The 23,435-nt window shown below is 43.8% G+C and overlaps 1 protein-coding gene across 3 annotated transcripts in view; it reads left to right on the top strand.

The window, feature by feature from the left end:
* The window catches only part of LOC142019588 (tropomodulin-3-like), a 66,931-nt gene that overhangs the window by 3,017 nt on the left and 40,479 nt on the right, over nucleotides 1–23,435 (top strand). For all 3 annotated transcript variants that reach the window (XR_012647112.1, XM_075006691.1, XM_075006690.1), the window contains exons 2-3: nucleotides 19,016–19,212; nucleotides 21,211–21,367. Coding sequence is in view for 2 of the 3 variants with exons in the window: in XM_075006691.1 (XP_074862792.1) it covers nucleotides 19,087–19,212; nucleotides 21,211–21,367 (283 nt within the window). In the remaining variant the exon portion in view is untranslated. The remainder of the gene's footprint in view (nucleotides 1–19,015; nucleotides 19,213–21,210; nucleotides 21,368–23,435) is intronic.

Genomic DNA, 23,435 nt, shown 5'->3' with positions numbered 1-23,435 from the left:
TGTTGAGTCACACTGAAGACTCAGGAGGGTGTTGGAGACCACGTCAACGACAATAAACCTGGCTCCAGTGCCTTCGTACCTCGCTTGATTTTTGGTTCTTTGGGGGGGCTCTCCGAGGTCTGCAGTGTTGGCTAACCGCAGAGTCTGCACTGCTGTCCAAAGAGAGCACATGCATGCGGCCAAAGTGATTAACATCAAAGGAAGCAGATTGGACATCTGAGCACCGTTCCGATAGAGACGTCTGACTACATATAAAATTGTGTGTATCAAATACACTAAGTTATGTGAATAGTATTTAGATTGCAGGTATATTAACACATTCATAATATAGTTATGAGATTCGTGCTGAAACAACCAGTTGGTTTGGATTATTTTGGAGTGAGTTACGTTCTGAGAGATGCTGCACCTGCTATGAGGATCCAACTCCCCATCATCGTTCCCAATATAAAGTGAATTTGTGGTCAGAAGATACAAAAACACTCTTCACATTTAAAAAAAAAATCAAACATTACTTATTTTTATTTTCCAGTAGTTTTCTGTGAAAATAACAAATTTTATAAAAACACAAAATTGAAAAAACTTTCCACACCTAATTTGTTTTGCATTTTTTTTCCACGTAAATGGTTTAAAGCTTTAAGGAAGGACAGACTTTTTGAACAATATTGTCCTTTTTATTTTTGTACAGAAGAGTGATACTAGCCATTCTTCTTTTAGCTTGTTTTGTTTTGGGTTTATACTTAATTTGTAATTTTTAAATTTAACTATAGGATTGCTAACCGCCCTTCTGACAGAAGGGCATTAGTTGTTCATTCAGATGATTTTCTCTTGTTATCCTTTTGTTCTTTGTAAAATAAGACATCAGAAAAACTCTCTTTTAAATGAACTTTTGAGTATTACATGCAGCAATTTTATGGTATGAAATCCTCTGCTGCCACACACACACACTTCCCTGCCAGCATGTTCCAAGCCCAAAAGTGTTCCGTAGCCAAATTAGTTTGGGAAACACTGGTGTATATATATTTTTGATACAAAGAAGCCCTAATGTGATGGATGCTTTGGCATGGGTTAGTGGCCTTCAGAACTTGGAGAGGGAGGTCTTTTGCTTTTCTTTCTGTTGTTGCACTACTAAGTGTGTAGGATGAATTTAAAATAGCTTTGTAACTGCTAAAATTTGTCTTGATTTTCTGGTTGAAAAGATAGGAGAGTAGTTTAAAGTGAGTTTCCTTTCCCCCTTTCTGTTTGTGGCTGTGACTGGATTGTCACCACTAAGTAAGAGAAAAGGGATAATTGTATATGGACAATTAAAATTACAACATACAGGCTACATCTACACTGGGATGCTACATCGAAATAGCTTATTTCAACATAGTGAAATCGAAATAAGCTATTTTGATGTGTAGCGTCCACACATCCTCCAGGGCTGGTGCCATCAATGTTCAACGTTGATATAGGAAGGCACTACATCGAAATGGGCCTTGCAGGAGAGCGTCTATGCACAAAAGCAGCCCCAATCGGAATAAGGGGGCTAGGAAAGCCTGTGGACAGGGTCACAGGGCAGACTAGCCCTTCTGGGGCAACAGCAAGCCGCTCTCTTAAAGGGCCCCTCCCAGGCACACTCGGCCTGCACAGCATGAGGTCTGCAGAGCTGACAACTGGTTGCAGACCCCGTGCATGCAGCATGTACCCCCAGCTGCAGCAGCAGCAGCAACCAGAAGCCCTGAGGTAAGGGCTGCTGCACACGGCAACCATAGAGCCCTGCAGGGGCTGGATGGAGCATCTCTCAACGCCTCAGCTGATGGCCGCCATGGAGGACCCGCTATTTTGACATAGCGGGATGCGGATCGTATATACACGCCCTACTTTGACGTTGAACGTCGAAGTAGGGCACTATTCTCATCTTCGGATAGGAATAGCAATTTCGATGTCTGGCCACCTAACGTTGATTTCAATGTAGAAATAGCGCACGGCACGTGTAGACGTGACACGTGCTATTTCGACGTTGTGTTGGCTACTTCGAAGTAGCTGGCTATTGTAGACACACCCACTTTGTCTTTTCTGTTTTTGTTACAGGATAACACATTGCTTTTGAAAATGCTGCTGTGTGCAAGTATGTGAGCACTGCAGGAAGTCTTAAATGAATACACGGTAACCTTAGTAAAGGATGGTCAGGGAGGGTGGGGTTCCTTAGCACTGCACGCCGTCCACAGGCAGAAGTGATCCTCACTCAGCAGGTAGATCAGGAAGTTTATTAGTTGGCAGAGGCACAGCTCAGTACAGAGGTGTCAGTACAGCAGGCAGAGACGGTCATTTTAATCCATCGTGGGGTGAGGAGCGCAAGGGGTGCACCCCTCTGGGGTCTAGCCTTCCGTCACCCAGGCTGGCTGCCTCCCACCCCAGCTTCTAACTGCCTCCTTGGATTCAAACCACAGCTTGGCTCTTCCCTGCTCTTTGTTCAGGTAAGAGGTGTTACCTGCCAGCTTAGGTTACAGCCCCAGGGGGTCATCCTTAGCTGCTGTGAGCTGCTCTGCCTGTCACACGTCTCCTTTGCTCCATCACACGGATCTATGTCACAAGTGCTTTTTACCACTTCAGAGTAGTTCAGGTGGGGGGATAGCTCAGTGGTTTGAGCATTGGCCTGCTAAACCCAGGGTTGTGAGCTCAGTCCTTGAGGAGGCCTTTTAGGGATTGGGGCAGATAGATGCCAGGGATGGTGCTGGCTCCTGCCAAGAGGGCAGGGGACTGAACTAAATGACCTCTTGAGGTCCCTTCCAGTTGTAGAAGTGTATCTCCAATTATATTTATATACATTTATTTATTAACTGCAGGATTTTAGCTAGTTTGAACTTGTGTGTTAACGGCTTTTTTTTTATTTCTCTAGAATACTTATTTTTCTATTCAGTTAAATACCTGAGCTTGATCTATGATCATATCTGCCCTTAGGCTAGTATGGTTTACAAATCTGGAAATGTTGTAACTGGCTATGGTGAAGAGCACAGCCCGTTCAGCCACTTTTTCCAGAAGCTGTATGTCAGTGCTACGGTGTTTTCAGCCCAATAAGTGAAAAACCCTGTGTTCTTGAGTTAGTCTTCTGTGGACAATTTCCTACTGTTATCTGTTTTGTTATTTTGCTGTTCAGTCCTATTTGATACTATAGAATGGGGTGGGGTGAGAGGGGATTTCATTTTTAAAGAATGAGCATCCACATAAAGAGGTTGAACGTCTCTAGTCCAACACCCTCAGGATTTGATTGGTGCCAAACTAGAGAATTATCCACAAAACCTCTTTACCTAATAAATTTGTTTCTCTTTAAGGTTCTACAGGGCTTCTTGGGTTTTGTGACACTACAAACACTGCTACCCCTCTGAGAAGAGTAGTTAATGAGTTTTGTTTAAAGAGTTAATATGCTGTTCATGAATGGCTGGGTATTTTTGTGTGTTGAGAGTTAAAAGTTGCTGGGATTGTAAGACTTCCTTGGAAGAAAACTTTTGATTAGGCTCCATTAAGCAGCTGGAACTGTTCAGTCTTAGATGGTGGAATGCTGATATACTCTGCCTATAGACCCGGCTCCCCCTCCCCCTCCTTTTCCTGCCAATTTGAATTCATCCAGGGGTTGATTTGGAAGAAGACTCTGCAGTAAGAAATGAGGGTAAAGTGAACTCTATAAGCTTCCTGGCCAAAACCAGCTCTGTTTGTTTTTATGATGTCACTTCTATTTTAAAATCTGTGCTTACCAAAGAAAGCTTAGTGGACTTCAGTAAAGCTTAACATTTCCGTTTCAACTCACCCCCACAAAAGTATGATTAGAAAAATATTAGGGACCTGAGAAATTGTCCTTCAGGGTTCTGGAAGGCAGTTTCTAAGGGATATCTTTTAAGGAAAAATAAGAAATTAGGATGTGTGAAGTATTTCATTCCAGTCCATATTTAGGGTGACCGTATCTTGCCCTGGCCAAATATGGGACATGGGGAATGGCCAAAATGGGACCGATAGTCACCCTATCTGGGGCACCGGGTTGCCACTCTGCCAACAAAGCTCCTGGCTTCCCTGAGCTGTGGGTGGCAGCCCATGCCATCGCACGGGTCCACCTCCCGGCTGCCCTGGCTCCAACCCCACTGTGGCCATGGTTCACCCTCCCCCCTACACCCCGGCTCAAACCCCCTGCAGCTTCAGCTCCAGCTGTGTCCTGGCTGCAGCTGCAGGCTCCACTCTTACAACACCTCCCCCCGGTGCTTCAGTGACTCCACTCCAACCTCTGCAACCTGGCTCAACCCCCTGCAGCTCTCGTTCCAACCTCTGTTGCCCAGCTCAGCCCCCCTGTGGCTCCAGCCCCCCGGCCCCAGCTCTGGTGGCCCCGGTCCAACCTCTGTGACCCAGCTCAACCCCCTGCGACTCTGTCTTCAGTCCTGCCTCCTACTTCAAGCCCAGCAGCCCTGGCCCCTGCTCCAACCCCTACCACCCAGGCTTGGGATCCTACCCCACTGAAGCCCTGGTTCACCGCCCCCCTGCCAGCTCCCATTCCAATGCCTGTGGCTCTGGCTTAGTTCCAGCCCTGCGGGGGGAAGCCAGGCGGCAGCTGTGCCATTGTGCAGTCTAGTGTGGTTAGCTGGCTGACAGTGGCGCAGGTCCAGTTCCACTTCCCCCCAGCTGGGGGAAGCCAGTGAACCACTGTGAAATATGGGGCAATTAGCCCCTTTTGCAAAACAAATTGGGATGCCAGAATGGTGCCTGAAGTAGCAGGCTGTCCCACTGAAAATGGGATGGATGGTCACCCTATCTGTACTTTATCAGAACACTTGAATAATTCAGGTGTTGAGGTGAGATGTATGAAAGTGGCTGAACAGTCCTTCAGAGGTTGATGATCTACTAATAAAAGCAATATAACAAGACTATTTCTCTTCAGTGCTCGTTTCTGTTTTTGCTCGTGTTTTTCCACTGTAGCAGCAGAGTGACCTGATTCTTGTCTCTTTTGCTCCTGTCCACAGTGTTCTAACCAGTCTCACTTTTTAATGCTCCTAATGCTTCTGTGAGCACCAGAAGATACATGGAGTTGTCTAAATTCAGACCGGGGCAGCACTATATTAGTTCACATTTGAAATGTAACACTTTAGTGATGAACGTTAAAACAGTTTTCAAATTGAAAGGTTAAATTTTATCAAAAATCATGGCTTTATATCCACTCTCCTCTTTTTCTACACCCCGCCCATCACCCCCTACTTAAGTTTCCTATTTGACTGGCAAATGGGAGAATAAATTCCTGAAGTCCAGCTGTGTTGTTCTGTCTAGTATTTTAGTCTTATACTCCTGGGATAGTGGCTTTTCATACTTGTGTGTGCCAAGTTTAAGCTGTAAATTATAAAGTTAGATCAGTGGAAAACGCTAGATACTAGGTTAACAAGAGACCTTGAAATGTGTTCTGGAATGATTAATTCAAATAACAAAGGTATTAACATGGATGTGTTTCAAAGCTCTGGTGAAAATGAAGTTGTTTAGTAAGTTTGGATGCTGCTTTACAAAAAACGAACTATGTGCCCTTAAGCTCTTATCTGTATACTACATCCTTCCCACTGTGATGGAGAGGGAATTTTCTGTAATATTTTATATGAATATTGGATGTACCTCTGTTTCCCCTATATGCTATATTGCTAACTAAATGGTGGAAAAAGATGTTGACTTTTTTCAGAGACCCGCAGATACATTTATGATAGATGACTTTTGTTTGGGGAATGGGCCACATGAGACATTGGTTCCCCAGGAACAAGAACAAAGGACTGGGGATGTCCAAGGTGGAGACTTGTTTATGTGTGGGCTGCTGGAAGTGGGACACTCCTAAATTAGCATGGAAAAGAGGCTCTGGGCTGACCAAATATGGACCATGCTTTAATCTTCTGTTCTCTATTCCAACCAAGGACTTTCTACTCTGTGTTCCAGACAGCTAACAAACCGTACTGTTTTTTATAATGCTGTCTGGCAGCTGCTGAAGTTTGGAGTGCATTGCTCTCTTTGGGTGTTTAGTTGTCTCATGTCCAAATCAGGTGGATTAGCTGAAGGGAGCTCCTTGCGTGAAGTAGGGATGTCAAAGGTTCCAAGGTTTTGTCTAAGACGACATTGAAGCCTAGTGGCTTATTCTAGTGAAAGAAAGGGAGGGAGGATCTAGCACACTGAGAGGCTTCACCCAGAGATTGTTCAAGAGCACTGGACCTTTGGATCTGTAATACCTGCTCACATTGTTTAGCAGTGAACCAAATAGCATGCAAATGGCTTTTCAAAAACTAGTTAGTTTGTAATGAACAATGGAAAGCAAATGAGTACTCAATTAAATAGTCAATTATTCCTCCTTAGTACAGTTAATGGGAGGTGAAGAGTGCTGTCTTAAAAGAAATAGCTGAGTAGAGCTGCTATTTGGCCCATATAATAAGTACCAGAAACTCTAACAGTTTTGGAGCTGAGTATATGTTTTGTATAGATCTTAATCTTTGTTTGCAGATCACATTCTACAGATCATTCTGATGGTGTAAATATGTAAAGGTGCTGTTTGTACAGTGCCTCAGACATTAGAATCCTGGTCCATGACGAGGGCTCCTAGACACTACAGTACAGGTTGAACCTCTCTCATCCGGCACCCTTGGGACCTGACTGGTGCTGAACGAGAGAGTTTGCCAGACCATGAGTGTTTGATGATGTACAGCACATTACCAACACTTCCATTGCTTACTGGGCTCTTACAAGACAGCTAAATTACAAGTAAATTACAGCTAAATAACAGCAGAGAACACTGTTGGCTTGAAACAAACTTTATGGGACTGCGGGAAACTTGGCCTCACCCATGATAAGTGGTCATCCAGATAACTAAAATCATGCCAGATTATGGATGTTGCCGTACAGAAGAAAAGTTCAGCCTGTAGTACAAACAACAAATGGTCATAAAAGTCAGTGTTATAGTTATGGTCTTTTATTGAAGATGTGTTTTATTAAAACAACTATAAAAATTTGTCTAATATGGATCCATATACCCCCAGAGGTAATCAGGTGTGCCACAGACACTCTCCTGGAACCCCTACATGAGCTACTGTGCCTGTGCTGGAGAGAGGGAGAGGTTCCACAGGACATGCGCGACGCTAACATATAACCTTGTATAAGAACAAAGGAGAGAAAAGCGACTGCAACAATTACCGTGGAATCTCCCTCCTAAGCATCACTGGTAAACTGTTCGCTTGCGTCATCCTCGACAGACTCCAGAAGATTGCTGAGAGGGTGTATCCTGAATCACAGTGCGGATTCCGCGCAGAGAGATCTACCATCGACATGGTCTTCTCTCTGAGGCAGCTGCAGGAGAAATGCAGGGAGCAGAGGAAGCCACTCTATATTGCCTTCATCGACCTAACCAAGGCCTTCAACTTGGTCACCAGGGATGGACTGTTCAAACTGCTCCACAAGATAGGATGTCCGCCATGGTCACTCAAGATGATCCAGCCTTTCCACGAAGACATGAGGAGCCATCCAATACGATGGCACATTATCAGATGCTTTCAGCATCAGGAGCGGCATCAAACAAGGATGTGTCCTTGCTCTGACATTGTTCGGGATCTTCTTCGCATTCCTCCTTAAACATGCCTTTGGATCTTCGACAGAGGGCATCTTTTTGCACACAAGATCTGACGGGAAACTGTTTAATTTTGCAAGGCTGAAAGCTAAATCTAAGGTGTGGGAAGTCCTCATCAGAGATATGCTGTTGGCAGATGATGCTGCTGTTGTGTCACACACAGAAGACCAGCTTCAGAAGCTGCTGGATCGGTTCTCCAAAGCATGCAAGGACTTTGGGCTCTCCATCAGCCTAAAGAAGACAAATGTACTTGCTCAGGACGTTGCTGTTTCTCCATCAATCAGCACTGACAACTATACATTAGAGGTCATCCACGAGTTTGTTTACCTCGGGTCCACCATCACTGACACCCTGTCCTTGGAGACTGAGCTAAATAGGAGGATCGGTAAAGTAGCCACAACTCTGTCCAGAGTCAGCGAGAGAGTGTGGAATAACAACAAGCTGTACACTCACACCAAAATGCAAGTCTACAGAGTCTGCATCCTCAGCACCCTCCTATACAGCAGCAAGACTTGGACCCTGTACGCCCGCCAGGAAAAGAGGCTGAACGTCTTCCACTTGCACTGCCTCAGGCAAATCCTTGGAATATCATGGAAGGACAGAGTGTCCAACACTACCGTCCTTGAGCAAGCTGGAATCCCAACTATGCACACCCAGTATGGCCATTCTTATGTTCTTATGTTCTCCTCAGGCAGCGTCGGCTCCGCTGGCTTGGCCACGTCCACAGGGTGAATGATGGAAGGATTCCAAAAGACATCCTGTATGGCGAGCTAGCCTCTGGCAAAAGACCTCCTGGACGCCTCCAGCTGCACTACAAAGATGTTTGCAAGAGAGACCTCAGGGCAGTAGACATCAAGCCAGACAGCTGGGAGGAGCTGGCAGACGATCGCAGCAGATAGAGGCAGCAACTATACAAGGGCCTTCAGAAGGGTGACTTGAAGATCAGACAGCTAGCAAAGGAGAAGCGAGCCCACAGAAAGCACAGCAAGGGCCTGCTAGACACCCATTACATATGCAACAGATGCGGCAAGGACTGTCACTCTTGTGTGGGTCTTCACAGGCACAGCCAACGCTGCAAATGAGGATGCCAAATGGAACTACGAAGGGCGCATTCCATAGTCTATGTAGACTGAAGGATGCTACTACTACTATGGATCCATAGTATTTATATTCTGTGAAAATAGTTTTAAATGCTGGGTTCATTCCCGATCTTGAAAGGAGACACTCACTTGTTTTAAGCAAGAAAGTGTTCTGTTCTACTTCCCCATTTTATATTAGTATGCTTTTAAAAAAAAAAAAATCCTGTACACCAGCAATTGCAACTGTGGTCTCCTACTGTGTTCTCTAACAGACATCTCTATAGTGTTCTGCAAATGGATGGGAAGTGTGAAATACATTCCCTATGCTGGAAACCTTTGGGTATCTCAGATGACCTAATCAATTGGGAGCCTTGATTGGTCCTATGATATACTAGCAATAGAAACATAGGCCAGCAGGAACTGGTTCTGAGATCAGTACAGTGAGTATATGGCATCATATATGACAAACGAGGTCCACTGCAAGTGAAACCTTAATATATTACCAATATTTGTCTTGTATAGTGTCCAGCAATGTGAAAAAGTTAGACCGTAAGTGGTGGGACTTGTGGGATGCTTTAACAAGTATCACAAAGCCTGCTAGAAGAAGGCATATGGAAGCTGATCATATTATATTATTCTGGTGGAGGGGGTTAGTTACTGCATAGTGAGCACATCAGAGCATTTTTAAAATAGATTTGAGTCACTGACAGCATTGCAAAATGTTTCAAATGATGATTTTTCTTGTGATATTTGAATGCAAACAGTCCCAAAGTTGAAAAATAGCATATTAACTTGGCACTGAGAGCATACAGCTTTGGTGGTGGAAAATGCAGAGTAATTAGTGCAGGAAATGTGTTTTGTTGTTTTTTTTTAAGATAGAATTCTGTTAGCCGGTGGCCAGGTAATGTGCAGTGAGGTACTCCCCTGGGTCCTAAGCAACCCAGTTTTTTACTGTTAGAGCAGGCAGCTCCTAGCACTCTCACCCACGGCCAGGCTGTAGTAACTAAACGGTTAAAGTTCTTTTGTTGTGCCGGCTGTGTTGCAGTAACAAAAGGGTTAACAAAATAGTTAGGCTTGGATCTTAACTAGTTACAAGTTTATTAAGCTACAGTTATAAGCGTACGGTTACAAAAGGCTATTGTTTACTTCTTATATGCTAGCAAAGTACAGGTGTTAACAAGTTACGTTACAATCCAATACAAAGATATCTGTGATCATCTAACACAATGATATCTTGGCACAATGACATCTAGTTACAGAGCTCTAATTCTTTAGCTGTGCACAAAAAAAAGTCAGAGACCTAGCATGGGTGTATCTTACCCTCTCTGCGTCTCTCACTATGATAAGAACAATCAAAATAGTGGTTACAATAGAATGCAGGAATGGAGTAAGAGAAAATTCTAATTGTTGAGCTAACCATTTTAACCATGAGATCTTTCCATTCTTAGTTACAGCATGTAAGATTTTAACTGCATCTTTGATGGCAGATACATCCTGTTTAATCTGTTCTGAGTGTTTACCTAAAGGCAGCAAGATTGGTTAATTACAGCACAAACTCTTCCTTGTTGGGCCAGGACTACATACTTTGAGACCCACCCATCGCTTGCTGACACTCAGACAGAGAACAATTAGACAGGAAGGGAGATGGGAATTATGGTATAATCCAGAAAGTTCAAACCAGTTACCTCTACCCACACCAGCGTGGGTGGGAGGACGGGACAGAAGGGCCCAGCTTAACCATGGAGCTTCCTCGCACGCGATGGCTTCCACTCCGAGGAATTACAAGCAAGACACTCAGTTCCACGAAAGTTTAAACCGGTTACCTCTACCCACACCAACTTGGCTAGGAGGACGGGACAGAAGGGCCCAGCTTAACCTTGGAGCTTCCTCGCACGCGATGGCTTCCACTCCAAGGAATTACAAGCAAGACAATCAGTTCCACCCTCCCAGCACCCAGAACGACAAGGTTGTCAGGGACTCAAATCCCAGCAAGCCTCATCCCGTTATGGGGTACAATAACAAAACCAGAACCAGAACTTCCAGATTCCTTATCCAAGTGGGAGTTCACCCTATCACAGCATGAACCCCAGGGGCTGTGGCGAAGGTAGGAGTGGATGTCGCTGTCATCAAAACAGACTGGTCCCCACCAGAAGATCTTGCTCTTGTCCCACCAATCATTCAGGTTCAGAGGGACAAACTCAATTCCCAATGTGGTAGAGGAGTTCAGCAGGGTACACATCCAGCAATCTGTGGCACCAGCGGTGGAGACGATGGGCTGGATGGCATTCCTGAGGGGATGCTTAGGTGTAGCAGAGGTCAGCAAGGTTGTCAGGAAGATGACGAGGAGTTGAGGTGCCATGCTGTCATCTGGGTTGAAGGTAGCTACAACACAACTAGGCCTATAGCAATTACTAAGAGTCTATTAGTATTAATATGGCATCTAGCAGCATGCATATATTATGTACATTAAAGTTCTTTGGTGTGTACTGATGTTACAGGTGGCCATTGCCTTGCTTCCTCCCAGGGAGATGTGTATTCCAGGTGGTTCCTTCTTTTCTGGAGAGAAAACACAGGGTCAGCCGGTCTTGGATGTGATCCAAGCCTTGGTAATGGTTATTGGTTCCCTTTTAGAGTCTAAAGCAGTCTACACCCCCACCTTTGTATGAGTGCAGTACATGAGTCTGTGTTCCCAGACTAGGGTGTTTAATTACAACAGTATCTCCAGGATTAGATTTGGAGTCCTTGAGTGGCGCAACCAAAGTTGAGGAATTTTTCCCTGTAGGGAAGAATCCTCTGCTGATTGGAGTGCCCGTAGGGGTTTGCTCATTGTTTAGTTGCTGCACCACCTTATTCAGCCTGTTTTTCCAAGTGCCATCCGTGGGCTTCAAGTGGCTTTTTTAACAGCCCATTCCAGCGCTCGACTATGCCATTGGACTGGGGTCGATAAGGGAGGTGGTAAGTCCACTGAATTCCATGCTTAACAGCCCACTCTTGTACTACTTTGTTTTTAAAGTGTGAGCTGTTGTCAGACTGGATTTCTTGGGGTACAGGGACAATTGCTGTTAAGCGGTTTAGTCCCATAATTGTGAACAGTCCTGTTGCCAATGGGGCAGGGTATGCAAAACCAATTCCTGAAACAACTTCCATTCCAGTCAAGAGGTACTTACACCTTTGCCTGGTAGTAGGAAGTGGGCCAATGTAATCAACCTGCCAGGTTGCCCATAGTGTTTTCCCATCTCTTAGTCTGGCAAATCGCTGTCCTTCAGCTATGTGTTTTCAGGTTTTAGCACAGATAGTACAGGCTTGCAACAGGTCTCTGGCCTGTTGGTGGGTGATAGGCCACCCCCTGATATGTGCTTGCCGCACCAGCTCATCACTCCCTCTGTGCCCCAGAGTCTCATGCAGCCACAGATACAAACGTTCCCAATCTACTTGGGTGGCAGAGATCTGGGCTGCTGCATCTGCCAGGTTACTTAGCTGTGCAGCCGGGGTGTTATTCTTTTGCTGGTCTGATGCATGTCCTATACTTAAGGGTTGCTGGGTGGCATGGTGGTACTCACTAGGCATTCCCACCTTCCATAGGGATTCCTTAATTAAGGTGGAGTTCTGTGCGGTATTAACTTTCCAGCATGGACATTCCTCTACCCATCCCAAGAACAAACAAACAATAACCAGCACATTTTAAAAGATTTACATTTGGGTAGCTGAATGAAGCTCATTTGTAACTTCAGGAACAGTCCTAAAGGCAGAGATCTGGTTGCCAGAACTGTCTTTACAGGTTTGCCCACGTCATGGGCTTGGCAGACAGGGCAAGCCAGACAGTAGTTTGGGCCACTTAGGAGAATTTGGAAGCAAACCAATTTGTTTGAACAGCAGTAATCATTCCCCTGCTTCGCTTACATGAGTCAGGCTGTGGTGCATGCAAGCAAGATAAGGGAGAAGGACCTTGGGTGCAACCAGGCGGCCGTCCGGGGAGCGCCAAACGTGTTCAGGGTGCAAAAGGCATTCCTCCAGTCTCCAGATAGTTTCTTCTGAATTTAGGGCCTGATCTTGGAATAGTGCAGTATCAATAAGGGTTGCAATAGGAGACTGGGAATCTGTAAAAATGGGAAACAGGGAAGTGGTCCAAGAGGGGAAAAGGTCTGCAGCTTTAGCTGCTGTGTCAGCCAAGGCATTTAATAAGGCAGCAATATACAGATCACTTTTGTTTTCATGAGCCCATGTATATTCTAACTTACCACCATAGACAATTTGATAATGCTATTAACAAGATAAGTACAAACATAAAATACAAAACCACATTCTTCATTTTAAAAGGAGATTCATGATGTTTAGGTTGTTCTTCAGTAACTACCAGCTTTTCTCTGTGTTTCTGAAAGACAAAAGAATACTTTTCTACCCCCTTTGGGGTGGCAGGTTACATATTGGAATATTCCATTTACAAATATGCTCAGTTCTTTCTAAACTCTGCAAGTTACTGACTCTGAATTTTCTCCAGACCCTTCAGAGTTAAGGACTTACTCACTTACTCTTAACCTCAAATCACACTCTTATTTTCCAAAGTGACATGTTATTGGATATTACCATTTTAAGTATTACTAAAGGGATTTAGATCTTTTATACCTATATTGAAAGGTGTCCATATCGGAAGGCGTCCCCTCCTTATGGATGCACCAGCAGGACAGACAGACAGACAGACAACATTGAACAAAACTCCATGACATGACACAAACACGTGTTAGCAAAACAATTAATGTGAACAAAACTCCATGACACATACACCACAACATAAATGTTTACATAACTACACTTTGTAACACAAAGAGTTAAGAACTTGAACTAAAGCTTTCAGAGTTGGGCAGTTTCTTCAAGGTCTTATAATCTGGGTTTTTGTCCAAGGAGCTGTATCTCACAGCCAGATACAAAACTACTCCAATATTCCTTTTTCCCTTTCAGTTTACAAGCAGTTCTCTGCTTACAGAGCTGCAACCATGATTCCTCTGATTGTCCCCAGTTCTTTTCCAACATTCCCTTGTCCTGCTTAGAGTCACCCCATCCTTCCCGGGTGAATTCTTTCTCTATGTTGGGGAAATCCATGTTGTTTATCATGACTGGTTTCATTTTGTCACTGTGGTACAGCCTGTGTCACAACCCTGCTTTCTGCGCCAATTCTGTTAGCCGGTGGCCAGGTAATGTGCAGTGAGGTACTCCCCTGGGTCCTAAGCAACCCAGTTTTTTACTGTTAGAGCAGGCAGCTCCTAGCACTCTCACCCACAGCCAGGCTGTAGTAACCAAACGGTTAAAGTTCGTTTGTTGTGCCGGCTGTGTTGCAGTAACAAAAGGGTTAACAAAACAGTTAGGCTTGGATCTTAACTAGTTACAAGTTTATTAAGCTACAGTTATAAGCATACGGTTACAAAAGGCTATTGTTTACTTCTTATATGCTAGCAAAGTACAGGTGTTAACAAGTTACGTTACAATCCAATACAAAGATATGTGATCATCTAACACAATGATATCTTGGCACAATGACATCTAGTTACAGAGCTCTAATTCTTTAGCTGTGCACAAAAAAAAAGTCAGAGACCTAGCATGGGTGTATCTTACCCTCTCTGCGTCTCTCGATACCAGCGTAGCCAAGCCGGATCGGTCACTCAATTCCGCGGAAAGAAGAATACGAGGTTGGGCATCCCCAGTTGTGGACCTCGGGAGGCAATCACCTGACCCGACCAGCAGGAAGTTGGTTGAAATGCACTCAAAGTTAGAGTTCTGCTGGACCCACCTTTTATACCCCTTTTGGGTTATGTATTCTCTTTCTTATCTATGGTGCCAGATCATACTGGTCTGTCTTTGTGACGCCAGTTTGTTACAAGGGCATTTCTTACTTAGTTTGCACTTGTAAGACAAGAGATAAACAATTTAGGAGTACAGGACATTCTTTTGTCCGGGCGGGGCACGTCCCCTTCTGGGTGATTGTGTGTGTGCATCATATTGATCAATGCCAGCTGGGGTGATTTCTGAGGGTCCCCCCCACTCTCATGTTGACAGTCTGGCCTGTTAGCCTTCTAGCTGTACTTTCTGCTTCTCAGGGTCACGATAAGCTAGCATATCTGGGCCTCAATGAGGGCATCAAAGACTGTGCTGTCAGCAGCCATTTCCGTGCCCTGTGTGCTCCTCAGTGGGGGGGGCAACGAGCAAGCTGGCTTGTAAGGGGGAGACTTTGTCTGGCTACAAATACATAATGACTTAAATTGAAAGGAAGGGGAAGAACTTTCCTGTTCTGGAGTCAGAAGTTTGTTTGCATATTGTGTTGATTCCACTGTTGTTACAGTTACTCTGCAAATACTGTGACTCCTTAACAAACATTTCATAAATACTATAAATCTATGACAATGGAAGCAGGTTGTGCTAGAATATAAGGTACAAAATTTAACAGAGAGATAGCTGTGTTCGTCTATGTACTATCAAAACAAAAAAGCAGTTCAGTAGCACTTAAACACTAACAAAATAATTTATTAGGTGGTGAGCTTTCATGGGACGGACCCACTTCTTCAGACCATAGCTATACCAGAACAGACTCAATATTTAATGCACAGAGAACCAAAAATAGTAATCAAGGTCGACAAATCAGAAAAATTGTGGTCAAGGTGGGCAAATCAGAAAGAAGAGGGGTAGTAGGAGGCGCCAATTACCTGGGTCATTATATGGACTCTTTTACATACTTTGTTTTTTCTGACTCTTGACTTTCCCCCATCCTACTGCCCCTCTTCTTTCTGATTTGCCCACCTTGATTTCAGTTTTTCTGATTTGTCAACCTTGGTAACAATTTTTGGTTCTCTGCCTTAAATATTTAGTCTGTTCTGATATGGCTATGGTCTGAAGAAGTGGGTCCGTCCCATGAAAGCTCACCACCTAATAAATTATTTTGTTAGTGTTTAAGTGCTACTGAACTGCTTTTTTGTTTTGCTTGTATAGAATTTGAGTTGGTGTCCAGTTAATTTTCCACTTTAAATTTAAAGTTGTTGTACTTAGGTCAATTCACTGATTTGTGATAGGTTTTTGAATTCTAATCCAAATCTTCCGAGTACTTGCAACACCTCCCAGCTTGGCATAATCTGCCGATTTTATAAGCATACTTTTCACTCCATTATCTAACTCATTAATGCCTATATTGAAGAGTACTGGACCCTATTTCCCTGTCTAGTCCATCCTTTTCCTAGTGTCTAACAGAATATTGGCCCTTGTCCCTCTGGCCAACTGTCAGACCAAGGCTGTCCAACATAGTTGGCTGTGAGCCAGTTGGAGACCTGGCAGAAACCACTTAATTTACTTTTAATGACACTGGTTCTGAGACATTTTTGCAATCTTTTGAGAATTTAGCTTGTTTGGTCATAATAAATCAGTATCTGAATGTCCTGGTAATATCAAACATGCAGTCACAGAAGAAAATAAGGCTTAGCAGAACTTGACTGTAGTACTGTTGTGGCCTGCTCTCTTTAAATACGTGAAGTGTGCACCCTAGAAATGTTAACCTGTATTCCCACTGATTGTTTAGTATGCGAGTACAAAACAGCAACACATGCAGTGATCAAATATTTATCAGGAGACTTCCCTTACCATACACAAATTAGATGAAGGAATTCAGAAAACAGAGCTGTAGACTTGCCAAGAGATAGGTTTGTTTGTTTTTTTAATTGGGTTGGTATGTGTGTGGGAAGACAATGACATACTGGCTGCCAAGGATCACATGGCCTGGAAATAACTAATTGCAAAAATGAAATAATGACTGCACTGCTGTGCAAGCACCTGCAACAGCCCTTTGTGTTTGCATTGGACAAATAAAACCAGCATTGGTAATTTGACTCTGTCTGCACACACCTTCTCTCTTTGGATCATTTCTGCCAGAAGCAGCAGTAGGATTCATATTGGGCCAGCTGGTCTTGGCCCTGTTCTCAAAATCTGCTATGGGAGGGATTCTCATCCAGAAGTCCCAGGCCCACTTGGGTGCTGCAAGCAGGTTTCAGGGGTCCAGCAAAGTGGACCAGCTGTCGACTCCCTGGGGCCCTTGGCAGAAACCTAAAGCACCACTGTGTGGGGCTGAAGCCTGAGGTCCTGAGTTGCATCACTAAGAGCTGAAGCCGAACACGCAGTAGCTTAACTCCACCGAGTTACCTGTGGCATGGGGCCATGGACGCTTGGCCTGCTTTCCAACCTCTGATGCCTGTCCTGGCTTTTATATGCAGAAAAGTAGTTGTACCACAGATAGGCCAGAGTTTTTATAGCACGTTATGGAGAAAGAAAAGTGGAGAACCCTCGTACTATGGGATATATATTCCTAACGGTACGCTTGGGGGAAAAATCAAGTAGAAATGAGCCCCCTTCCACCTTCATCTTCGAGCTTTTTTTGCATGTGTGTCTGTGTGCAGCCTGAGCCAAGAATTTGCCCAAAAGGCAGCAACAACCCAGGCCATCTTTTTTTTTTTTTTTTTTTTTTTTTTCCCCCCCCCCTCATAAATGAGCTTGTCCCCTTTTATATTCTTAATGCACTAAAATTTGTGGACACTAGAATTAGTAGATATGTCTACTTTAGAATGCTACAAGGATATTGTTGCTGTATTTTGTCATACAGACCTGGGGTCCCAAGCTCACGGCCTGTAGGCCATGTCCAGCTGGACCAGTTGTGCAATTTGGCTGTGGATTACCAGGGAGAGGGCAAGCCCTGCCCCTTCCAGCCACTGACTCTCCTTCTCCCCTGTCCCCCAGGGACATGACCTTGGTAATTACGGGGTGCCTGGTTCAGGGCGGCAGCAGCAGTTGGGGGATCCCTCTGCTTCCTGGCCTGCGGGTACTCTTGGAACAGATTGGGCCATCCCCTGACAGAGCTGTTGCCCATGGGCCATGAGCTTAAGACTCCTGATGTGGCCATTTACTACACTGGTGGAAGGGTTTCTTCTGTCACTGTAGTAAATTCACCTCTGCCAAGGGCAGTAGCTTCCCCTTGCCTAGCAGTATCTACATTGGGGATTAGCTTGGTTTTATATTACACAAGATGTGAAATTTTCATAGCCCCGAGGGATGTAGCTAAGATGACTTAGCTTTGTCATGTAGACCAGGCTTGTCTCGTACACAGATGTTGTTCATCTTTCATAAGAACGGTTAGCTCCTTATTTGTATGAAGTAATCAGTTACTTTCACAAGTTAGAATGGAAAGTTCTGTTGCTTGCTCAAAAAATCACTTGTTTTCAAAGTGTGAAATGAAGAATAAATTCTGTCTGTGCTATGTAATGCGTTCAGATTATGTATCATATTCCTGAACATCTTAACTATTCTGTTGGGCAGATGTTTTTAATTTTTAACCTTCTCTGTTTAAACCTTTTACATTAATTTTGAGCTGGGACTTGTAATAAGTCAGTCCATGGGATTTTTTTTTAAAAATTGCAACTAACACATGAGTCAAAATGAAATGAGAGATTGCAATGTTAGTCACGACCTAAACTGACCTCTTTCAAACTGTAGGAGTAAAAAAAGCTGACCCCGGGAATTAACTCCTTGTTCTCTGTATCTCGGGCCTCCAGTAGGCGTCCAGGAAGTATAATGTGAAGAGGCGTCTCTTGAGCATCTGGCTGCTGCTATTTAGGCACTTTAAAAGTTACTCAGCATTTTGATTTTTTAATCTGACTGTTTTAAATGTTACTTATTATGTAACTCACTGAACAAGGAAATCAGTCATCTGCTTCAGCTATTACTGACTCATCTCCTTATTTATTACCTAATTAGTTTGTCATTTGTTTACAACTTGATTTGAAGAGGCTCAGTAAAGGAAATAGGGCCTTGAATAAGAAAAATATGAAAGATCATTCTTAATGACCTATGGAACATTTTTAACTTCAATTATCTACAAAAACTAATGGCCATAGGGAAGGCTTAGCCTAGAAAAATTCTGTTGATAGATTTGCTTTTTTCCAATTCTTTAGTATTCTAACTTCGACTATCCTATTAGTGCTAGTTTTACTTACTCTATTGACATAATCAACTTTATAAGCCAAAACTTGACTTTCTATGATGCAGAGTGCTTTGGTCTGTGGGGAGGTGGTTTAGAGATTTTAAATTGCTGCCAATAGCTTAGCTGTTTTTAGATAGCATGGTGATTGACATTCTATAAAAACTCAAGAGCAACTTATGGTGTGCATTGCTGTAGAACTGCAAAAATTGATGTGTGCACATGACAGTGAAAACCTTCTGAGGAAATGTACACACATACTTGGAAACTTTGAAAATGTACAGCGATTTTGAGACAGTGTCCTTAATCATGCTCTTATTTTAATTCTTTCTGTAGATCTGTCTAAGAATACAAGTTAGCCTTCATTAGAAATTTGAAAAGCTTAGTGACTTTCTGCTACACAAGCCATGACCCTTCCGTTCCGAAAAGATTTGGACAAGTACAAAGACCTAGATGAGGATGAAATTCTTGGTAAACTAACAGAAGAAGAGCTGAAACAATTAGAAACTGTTCTGGATGACCTTGATCCTGAGGTGGGTATGGGTAGCTAACAACTCTTTTTGGTGGCACTGTTTTAGAAAGTATGCTGACAGTCTAGTGCCTTTTAATTGAATTTCTATGTACAGAACAGGTTTTGTAATTTGCTAAAGCAGCAGTAGTAGCAATAAAAATAATCATGTCTTCTTTGCAGCATAAAAACAATCAATGTCAAGCAGAATGACCATGAAGACGTTTTTGGGAATGAGCTCCAAGTATAGAAGAAAAATGGCAGTTGGTATTTTTTCTGAAGGAGTTTTTTAAAATATATGTTTCTAGTTTTATTGTCCTGTTTCCAACAGGTACTGATCAGCCCTCCTTTGGGGCTTGTTCTGATGTAATATGATGAAGGAAGTAGAGTGTGGAGGCAAAACAACTTCTGCGTTCCAGTTCTGTTCTTTACTTAGAACTGGATTATAGTCCCAGTTGTCAGTTTGGGTTAAAGCATCAGATAATCTCTGTAGACTTGTGGCATTGTCGTATACTATTCAGTGCTGAATTATTTGATTTGTAGCAGAATGTTCTTGTGGGATACCTCTCCTGTTTGTGACATGCTTAACTTTTAATGGTGGGAAAACTGTCAAATTTTAAATATGTTCATCGGAAATCTCTCTGTGGTGGGGTAGAGATGCCCCCCCGCTTGAGATGGGGTTTCTTTGGGGTGTTGGCACCATTATTACTGCTGCTGGTCTGTTGGGAACCTCTCACAGTCTGTTACCCTCGAACAGTACAGCCTAATGGTCAGAGCACATGCAGAGCAGCTCTTATCTGTAGGGCTATATGGTCTAGTGGCCAGAGTCTGTAGAACAGCTCCTGGTTACAGAGCAGCATAGCCTAATGGCCAGAGTCTGAGACACCCGTAAGCTGCTTGTTGTTGTAGCCTAATGGCCAGAGTCTGAGGTTGTTAATAGATGGCAAAAGTGGGGCAACAGGCCCAGCAGGGGGATCCAGACCCAGTTTTCTTCACTAGGCCCCAACTCAGGGCCCTGTCAGTGGTGGATGGGTCTACCACAAGCTTGGCAAGGAATCCCACCAAAACACGCAAAGCTACTTGGGTGGGAGATACCACCCTTGCACCCTCCCTAGGTCAATTCATACCATCCTGCTAGTAGGGCAATCTGGGAGGCATTAGCGTCCTCATGCTCTGTTACGTAAGACACTCCCCAGGGCTCTGCTGGCTCTTGAGGCTTGTGCCAGTCTCTTAGGCATAAACCACTCCCCACTGGCTGCCTCCATCAGAGTTCAGAGCTGGTCCACCTCTGGAGCTCTTGCAGCAGGTTCTTCCCCTTTAGCATCCAGCTGAGACTGAGCTGAGCTGCTCCTGTTATACTACCCCTGCATGTGGGTCATGCCTCTTATGGTTGTGGTGGGGAGGACTTCCTTTGCCCACATTGTATTAACCACTTCTGGCCTGGTATGGGGTAGATACACCCTGTCACATTCCCTTTGTCTTATCTACTACTTCCTCCTTTCTAGCCACGTTCCTTTCTCCTTTTTTCTGACTTTCTATTTTAATTCACATTATAACAGCAGTTGCAGAAGGCTTTGAGTAAGATCAAGTCTTCTTCACAAAAGTGCATCCCAGTGTTGTGGGTTGTGACTCAGTTGGCTGGAATAGACCATTGTCTTGTGAATTTGAAAAGGTGCAGATAGCATCCTTACTTAGCATCCACTGTGTAAATGGGGTAATTTTCTTATTCACACCTCCTCATGTAACGGAATAGAGCATTCATATTTAAAAGAAAATGTTAAATAATTACTCTGTGGGTCTAATACTGGAAGTTCTGGTACTTGTCAAGTTTAACTGTTTCAGTGATTTTAAAACATTAATAATGTACAATATGCAATCTTTGTATGTAGGCCTGGCCTCCAAAAATACATTGGAGGGAGGATCAAGATTTTTGACGAGTAGAATGAATTTGATTTTCAGAGACTGAATTGAAGCTATATGTACCAGAACTTTTCAAGCTCTGTTGTAATTCTTCCTTTTGTAGAATGCACTTTTACCAGCCGGCTTCCGACAGAAGGACCAGACTACTAAAAAGGCCTCAGGCCCTTTTGACAGAGAGCAACTCCTTGCTTATTTGGAGAAGCAGGCCCTGGAACATAAAGACAGGGAGGATTTTGTTCCTTTTACAGGGGAAAAGAAAGGTAAGTGTGTCTTGAAACAGCATGATGTCCCTCTTTCAGGAATGCAGTTTACTTTTGTGAACTGTGAGCCATTTCGATATTCTTTGGACAGAATAACTAGAAACTCCCTTCAGCTAGTTTATTTGAAGTGTCATTCTCCAGGTCAGTAGGAAATGCTGCTATCACTTATACAGCCATTGTTCCAGAGAATTGCTTGTGGACAATTCAATTAATAATTTGATTTGCATTAGAATAAGACAAAAATTCTGTTGAAACAACATCAGCATAGTAGCATGAGTCAGGAAGTTCGGAATTCGGGTACCAGGTCCCCCCAGTGATCTGCTGGGGGCTGCTCTCTACCTCTCCTGTCTCTAAAACAGAAATGCTTACCAACTTCAGAATGGTGTCGTCATCATTATTATTTATATAGTGGTTTGAAAATGTATATGTATTGTAGAATAATAAAACAATTGTGTGTTATAAATAAAGCCACCCTTATAAAACTGAAGAACAAATGGTCTAACCTGGGGTTTGGGACTCTAAATAGGAGGGTCATTAATGGCCTTATTAATAGCGACCTGATCTTGAAGAAATTGGATAATAAAAAGTGAGGGATGGCCGTGACTGATTTAAAAGACAAAGCTTTTCTACCACTTCATAGAATCATAGAACAATAGAACTGGAAGAGACCTAAAAAAGCCAGAGTCGAGCCCCCTGCTCTAAGCAGGACCAAACCCATCAGATCAGCCCAGCCAGGGCTTTGTCGAGGCAAGACTTAAACACCTCCAGGGATGGAGACTCCGCTACTTCCCTGCATAGACCATTCCAATGCTTCACCACCCTCCTAGTGAAAAAGTTTTTCCTAATGTTCAACCTGGACCTTCCCAACCACAACTTGAGATCATTCTTCCATGTTCTGCCATCCGTGACCACTGTGAACAGCCTCTCTCCAGCCATTTTGCAACCTCCCTTCAGTAAGCTGAAGGCTGTTATCAAGTCCCCCCTCAGTCTTCTCTTCTGCAGACTAAACAGTCCCAATTCCCTCAACTTTTCTTTGTAAGGCATATGCTCCAGCCCCAAATTATTTTGGTCGCCCTCCGTTGGACCCTCTCCAGTGTATCCACATCCTTCCTATAATTGGGGGCCCAGAACTGGACACAGTACTCCAGATGCGGCCTCACCAAAGCCAAATAAAGAGGAACAATCACTTGTTTGGATCTACTGGCAACGCTCCTCTTGATGCAACCTAATATGCCATTAGCTTTCTTGGCTACAATGGCACACTGTTGACTCATGTCCAGCTTCTCATCCATTACAATTCCCAGGTCCTTTTCTGCAGAACTACTTCTGAGCCATTTGGACCCCAGCCTGTAACAATGTTTGGGATTCTTCCGGCCCAAGTGCAGGGCTCTGCACTTGTCCTTATTGAACCTCATCGGATTTCTTGCAGCCCAGTCTTCCAATTTGTCTAAGTCACTCTGGACCCTGTCCCTACCCTCCAGTGTATCTACCTCTACCCCTAGCTTAGTGTCATCCACAAACTTGCTGAGGGTGCAATCCAACCCCTCATCCGGGTCATTGATAAATATGTTGAACAGAACAGGACCCAGAACCGAACCTTGGGGCACTCCACTAGAAACTGACTGCCGTCCCGATATTGAGCTGTTGGTCACTACCCGCTGGGCCTGACCTTCTAGCCAGCTTTCTATCCATCTTACCGTCCATTTATCCAATCCACATTCCTTTAACTTGCTGACAAGAATATTGTGGGAGACCATATCAGAAGCTTCGCTAAAGTCAAGATAAATCACATCCATTGATTTTTTTTTCCCCCTATCCACAAAGCCAGTTATCTCATCGTAGAAACTAATCAGATTGGTCAGGCATGGCTTGCCCTTCATGAATCCATGCTGACTATTCCTGATCACTTTCCCCTCCTCCAAGTACCTCAAAATGACTTCCTTGAGGAGCCCCTCCATGATTTTTCTCGGGACTGATGTAAGACTGACCAGCCTATAGTTCCCTGGCTCATCTTTCTTCCCGTTTTTAAACAGGGGGCACTACATTTGCCTTTTCCCACTTGGAGCCC

Source organism: Carettochelys insculpta, chromosome 12, assembly GCF_033958435.1.
Source record: "Carettochelys insculpta isolate YL-2023 chromosome 12, ASM3395843v1, whole genome shotgun sequence".
NCBI lineage: Eukaryota > Metazoa > Chordata > Testudines > Carettochelyidae > Carettochelys > Carettochelys insculpta.
The sequence above is the reverse complement of the archived record's forward strand: the minus strand, read 5'-3'. Positions and strand labels throughout refer to the sequence as shown.